The sequence below is a fragment of the Lolium rigidum genome, chromosome 7 (assembly GCF_022539505.1).
Source record: "Lolium rigidum isolate FL_2022 chromosome 7, APGP_CSIRO_Lrig_0.1, whole genome shotgun sequence".
Taxonomy (NCBI): Eukaryota; Viridiplantae; Streptophyta; class Magnoliopsida; order Poales; family Poaceae; genus Lolium; species Lolium rigidum.
Window position 1 is genome coordinate 101,943,379 of NC_061514.1, and position 6,157 is coordinate 101,949,535.

Here is a 6,157-nt window from a genome sequence, read left to right on the forward strand (position 1 = left end):
GGCCTTCGCCCCCGCACTGTGTGGAATGGCACATCAAACTGCATGACAACAAGAAGGCGTGGGCTCTCCCACCCCTGCCCCCGACCGCCGACTACCAGCGGAGATTTCTCCCCTTCCGTTCGCTCTCTTCTCCACTCCTGTGTCTTCGGGTGTCCTTGCCGTGTTGAAATTGGGCGGAATGAAGAAAGGAGAGTAGGTGAGAAATAAAAATGAAAAATTCAAAATGAAAAATAGATAAAGATTAAAACATTTGAGGTAAACGGCCCACATATGAGAAAGAAAACTTCACCCGGTGGCATGTGAGCCTCCCTTTCCATGTAATATGGTCCATACGTCAGAGAAAGATAAATTATGTCTACCACGCAATGACATAAAAATGCTAGTCCAAAATGGCCGGCACTTCCAAGTATTATCTCATGGAAGAAAAACCCAAGCCCCCCAAAAAAGACCATCTGGTCACCCTGGACACAAAAGCAAAAAGCAATCAAACAGAAAAAAAAGCAGGCAGAAAACCAACAGCAACTGACTAGACAAAAAAATAGTGAAAGAAAATAACAAAACAAGTGATCGTATCCAAGATAATCGATGGGGGAAAAATCGATTGTTGCCAAATTGAAAAACAACCGGGTGCAAGATAGCAAAAATGATTTTCTAACGTTGGATCGTAAACTCGTGACAGCAAGTCACCATCGTGCAGAAAGCGACAGGTAATATTGTAATTTGGAATCATGGAATTGAACGAGGAAAGGTCGTCGAATGGATTAGCAGCTCCGTTGACTCGTGGTCGTATGACACCAAATTTCCACATCCAATGGAACCACCGAAGCAACCAAATCCTCTCAGCACGACTGCCTTATTACTCTCTCGGTCGTCTGCCATGGCACATCTTCTCATCGACCCCTGCAGAAACTGGCATTCCTCCTCCCCTTTGGCCTCTTTCTCCTCGTCCCTCCATAGTCCAGCTTACGATGCATCATCTGCTCCTCCCGGCCGTTGTGCTCCTCATCGCCGCAGCCGAAGCCTACGCCGCTTCCTGCAGCGACGCCACCTGCGGCTGGCAGACCATCTCCTACCCGTTCTGGCTCGCCAACTCAGGCCCCAACTGCGGCTACCCGGGCCTCGGCATATCCTGCCAGGACAACACCCCGATCCTCGACCACCAGTTCCACCAGTACAGGGTCCTGCGCATCGACTACGCCAATCACACCGTCTCCCTCGCCGACGCCGACGCGTGGAACACGACCTGCCCGCGTCTCACCTTCAACCTCTCCCCCGACCCCAACTCCTGGCTGCAGCTCACGCGCTCCAACTCCAACCTCACCGTGCTCTACAACTGCAAGGCCAAGCTACCCCGGCCCTCCGCCGTGAAGCTCGACGGGTGCCAGGACCAGAGCAACACCTGGTACGTCCTCCCCGATGACGGGGTCACCGGCAAAGCTTACGGGCACGGATGCGAGGCGGCGGTGACGACGCCGGTGCTGCTGAGCAGCCTGCATCGTCTGGCGGCTAGCCCGTCGCTCGGCGAGGTGCTGAGCGCCGGGTTCGAGATGCGCTACGACGCCAAGTCCGAGCAGTGCGGCGCGTGCGAGCAGTCCGGCGGGCGGTGCAGATACGGCCGCATCGAGGAGCATGGCGGGACGGAGTTCGCCTGCGTCTGCGACGATGGCGCCAACGAGCGCCAGTGCGGTACGAGATTTCCTCCTTTCAGTACTCTCCTATCCTATCTACTACGTGACTTCTGCGCACGATCTGGAATTTGCTCGCCGAACCACGCGCGCGCGCGTCTTAGCCGTGGTGGCTGCTGAGTGCTGATCATGAAAATGACCTTCCGCGCGCTTGCGTGTTGCGACTCCAAGTCTTGCGTGCTGGTAGTTGTAGCCTGTGTTGACCGGTAGTAAAGCTATGCTGCCATTGGTAGACCGGCACGCTTGATTACGACCGCTATGCTTGCAGAAATCGTTCATTAAGACAGACATATTCAAATACTAGCATATCTGCATATGTAATTTCGAATGTTTGCATTCAGACCCGGCTTGACGGCTTACCAAGTCAGACGGCCAGTACAGGACGGCATAGGATAGCAACCCCCATCAGTTTGATAGGGTGTTCCCTGCCAGTGCCAAGCTGGTAGTATACAGTTGTGTCTTCAAAGCTAGCTACTAGTTGATACCGATCTTTGTCACTTTCAGATTACTAGGCACAGTATTTCTAAGTGGCACACTTGAACAAACTGAAGGAACTACTAGCTAGTGAAATGTTAAACTGTGGCACATAGGCTAGTCGTCCAAACATATGTGAAAACTGGGAGAACCTTTTTTTCAGACAACCAGGGCACAAGTGCCTGGGCACAAGTTTCCTGTTGATGTACTACTTCTGTTTCTAAATATAATACATTTTGAGAGTTTAGATTGGACTATCAAAACCTCTTATATTTTGGAACAAACTAATTAAGTATAGTACACAAGTAACAGTTCAATTCGTGTATGAGTTCACACCCATTACGAAAAAAATACCATGCAACACACGTAGAAAAACAAGACTAACCCACCGATTGATGCAGGAACAACTGTGGTATTTTATTAAGGAAGTGGTGAACTAGGGCTGCCTAGCTAGCACACCACCTCATGTACTAGCCAGCTAAGCCCTGGGTCTTTCTCCAACGCATGTGAAAGAAAGTCATCTTAATTATTATTACTCTTATTAGGCAGCGAACATCACATAACAAAAATTTCGAACCATATTTTGGAAGGAACAAAAGCAGGAACTAGAGATCTAGAATATTCTTCGCAACTCCCTCTTACGGTACAAAAGTAGGAACTAGAGATCTAGAACAAAAGTAGGAACATAGGATCATTCTGATGAACATAATGATAAGCTACGGTGCATCAGTATATTATTACAAGCTCCATAAATTTTCAGAAAATTTATAATTCATCTACTAATGAGCATTTTTGTTCAAATATTGCAGGGGATCCACGGTGTTTACGCTTGAAGAGACAAAAAATATGTAAGTGAAATCTCTTATTCTTAGAATTTGTTGTTTCGCTTCTCACTTGTGTTCATATATATTATTATCAAACATGCTACTATCTCACTACAAAAGGAGCAAAAGAGACTTGATATAGAAACAAACAAAAAAAAGATGACACTCCAAAAGGTTTGATATCCCAAAAAGGATTGTTAAACTTGCTCCCGCCACGTGCACTTAAAATGTTAGCAGCGACCATTTGAATGGTAGAGCCACTACCTGGCAAATTAAATTTGGACTTTAAACGTGAACAAACATCTTACCATCCGAGCTATTGCTCCTACTTTGTGAGATATAACTCGTGTTGATCTTTCTAATATGTGCATAAGCTTTTGTATTTTTCCCCTATCTTGGTGAATAGGTAGAGAGCCTGCCAATTTCGTCAAATTCCTTTTACCAGCCACACCCTTTCACAAGTTATGAACGATGTAAATACTCACATAGGGTTTTCTTGTTCGAAGTTGCTCCATTTTGAATGATGTGGTATAGTAAATGACTGCAATCTCTCTTAATGTCTTCCCTCCTATTTGCAGATAAAATAGCAAGCACCTCAAGCGAAGTTTTGATATGCCTACTATTATTGGCATGTTTGTTGGGCTATAAGAAATACCACTCTGCACTTTCGGCCAGTCACCTTCCGTGCTCCTTTCAGGGGCCTGCCGAGGTTTCCTTGAGCCTCTTGGCGGGTGATGTTGGATTTGGCTCATCCATACAGGATGCAAGGTCGCCACAATACGAAGGGGGTCTTTTTCCGCGACAATTTGAATTTTAGGCTTAGACACTTTTTTCGTTGTTGTGTTGGTTGGTGGAGCATATGTCCCTGGTGTCGGTTTCTTCGTCGGCCGGTGGGGGCCCAAAGCCGATTGTATCTGGCTTTGCCATGAATCAAAGGTTACATCTCTGAAAAGGCATCAATGATTAAGCCCTTCATGAAAAAATAACCATAAAGATACCAAATCCAACATGAAGGATTGAATCTTTCTTGCAAGAACGGAACCGTACACCCCGAAAAACATAAGTATGCAGAAGTGAAGAATAAAGAAATAGTTTACTACGAAGATAGGTCAAGGTCATTTACTGCGGATAAGCTTGAGTGGCGGGTATGGCCCTACCGTGGAATATGCCAACTTTGTAAGCAACAAAACGAAATTGCAGCTCACCTCTTCTTCAGTTCCAGATACTCTCTTCGGATATGGCGCTCGATAAAGGAGTGGTTTGGGCTTATGAAGCTAAACCTAAAGAAGTAGGTGGCCTTCGGCGAGGTTAAGGATTTGTGGTCAGCGGTGTTGCAGCGCAATGGGTCACGGTAGAAGAATTTGACATCCATCATCATGCTAGTCTCGTGGGAGATTTGAAATGAGAGGAACGCTCGAGTCTTCCACAATAAGAGCTCCATGCCATCTCTAATCGTATACAAGATCAAAGGCGAGCTAAAGAATTGGGTCAAGGCCGGCGCCAAACACCATGGAGATGTAATCTCGAGAGAGTACGTAATCCCTTATATCGGTCACTATGGCCTTGGTTTGTTTTTCTTGTAAAAACTTGTGAATTTTTCTTCTTAATTAATGAGGCGAGGCAAATCTTTTTGCCACCATTTAAAAAAAAGACAACTTCAGGAGATCTTGGTGTAGCTTTTGTTTGGTAAAAGTTTTTCCTTGCTCGTGTTTGTTGGCTTTGTTCTATTTTTTTTGGGTATTATATACTTTTTTCTGTATCAACAGTAATGAAGTCAGACACGCTTCCATTGACCAGTGAATAAGAGCATCCCCACTCGTCTCCCCGACGAGGCCCCCAGGACCGCGTTTTGTCATCCGGACGGTGAAATTCGGCCCAGTCGCGCCCCCGGTTTCTCGTTTTCGTCCGGATTTGGGCCTAAATCCATCCGGCGAGCCCACGCCATCCCCGCCCCCCCGGGGAGCGCTCGGGGAGTCCGACGAAACGAAAGCGCGGGAAACGCCGAGGAAACTTCCCGCGTGTCTGGTGGCCCCAACTTGTCGGCGAGAGACACCGATCATCGTCCTCATCGCATCGTCTTCCGCGCGCTGTAAAAGCCTGCCGCCGGTCAGTATTCGCCGGCCGCGTAGCTTCCACGCGGCGAGTTAATGCCGTCGCCTCGGTTTCACGCGCGCCTACCTCTATTTATCGCCGAACTACCGCGTCGGCGTCCAGGTCCGGCGGGTCCACGTCGGTCTTCGTCAAGAAGGAGCCGGCGTCTCCGTCGACACCGGCGCGCGTCAAGAAGGAGCCGGCGTCTCCACCGCCGGCTAGAGGGCGCAGCAGCGGCGCCCTCGTCATCCGCGACCAACCCTCCTCGCCGCAGCGCGGGCGGAAGAGGAAGTCGGCGAAGAAGGAGGCCGCCGCGGCCGCCGCCAACCAGCTCGCCGAGGAGGAGGCGAAGAGCGCGGAGGACGCCGCGGTGCCGGAGGCGATCGCCAGGTCGCTGAAGGACCTGGTGCCCGCCGACAACAACCTCCCCATCGACGCCGCACTGGAGTGGTTCAGGCGTGACTGAGAGCGCCAGGAGGCGGAGCAGCAGCGGCGGCTGCTGGATCTGGCCGCCGCGCGTCAACTCGCCGCCCGCGCCGCCGCACCATCCGCCGGTAGGAACGCCGCGCCCAGGAAGGTGGTCAAGCTCGAGGAGAGCAGCGGCGAGGACATCTACCGTCCGTCGCCGCCACGCGCCGGCGACGCTGGCCAGGGCACGAGCCGCTGGTACGAGGCACCGCCGCCCCAGGACGACGCCGGCTCGAGCGACGACGACGACGGCGGCGACTACACGGCCTTCTACCGCCATTTCGGCATGTAGGAGGCCGCTTTTTAGTTTAAGTTTTAGTTTGCCAATCACCGAATTCAAATATATGTACGAATTCGGCCTATTTATGTACGAACTCTCCTCTATATGTTAAATATCATTAAATTTCGCTTATGTTTGAACGAACTCGCCAATTTTGTCTGAATTCGCCGTATACGTTACATCCATCCTGGGCTCGCGGCTGGGAAAATGGGCCTCCCAGACCAAATTTTTCTCCAATCCGGACGACAATATCGTCGGATTTGGGCGTGGGGAGCCCAACGGCTGGAGATGCTCTAACAATTTGCAACGAACGTGGGGAGGGGCATAGAAAGGAG

At 50.0% G+C, this 6,157-nt stretch overlaps 1 protein-coding gene across 1 annotated transcript; it reads left to right on the forward strand.

The window, feature by feature from the left end:
* The first annotated feature begins 788 nt into the window (after positions 1-788).
* LOC124671765 (LEAF RUST 10 DISEASE-RESISTANCE LOCUS RECEPTOR-LIKE PROTEIN KINASE-like 2.7) lies at positions 789-1,805 on the forward strand. Its single transcript, XM_047208096.1, has one exon. It carries the CDS (start codon positions 789-791, stop codon positions 1,803-1,805), a length of 1,017 nt encoding a protein of 338 aa, XP_047064052.1.
* The last annotated feature ends 4,352 nt before the right edge of the window (positions 1,806-6,157 follow it).

Excerpts from the sequence above, each read along its gene's own strand:
- LOC124671765 (XM_047208096.1), top strand. The coding sequence starts at position 789 with ATGACACCAAATTTCCACATCCAATGGAACCACCGAAGCAACCAAATC.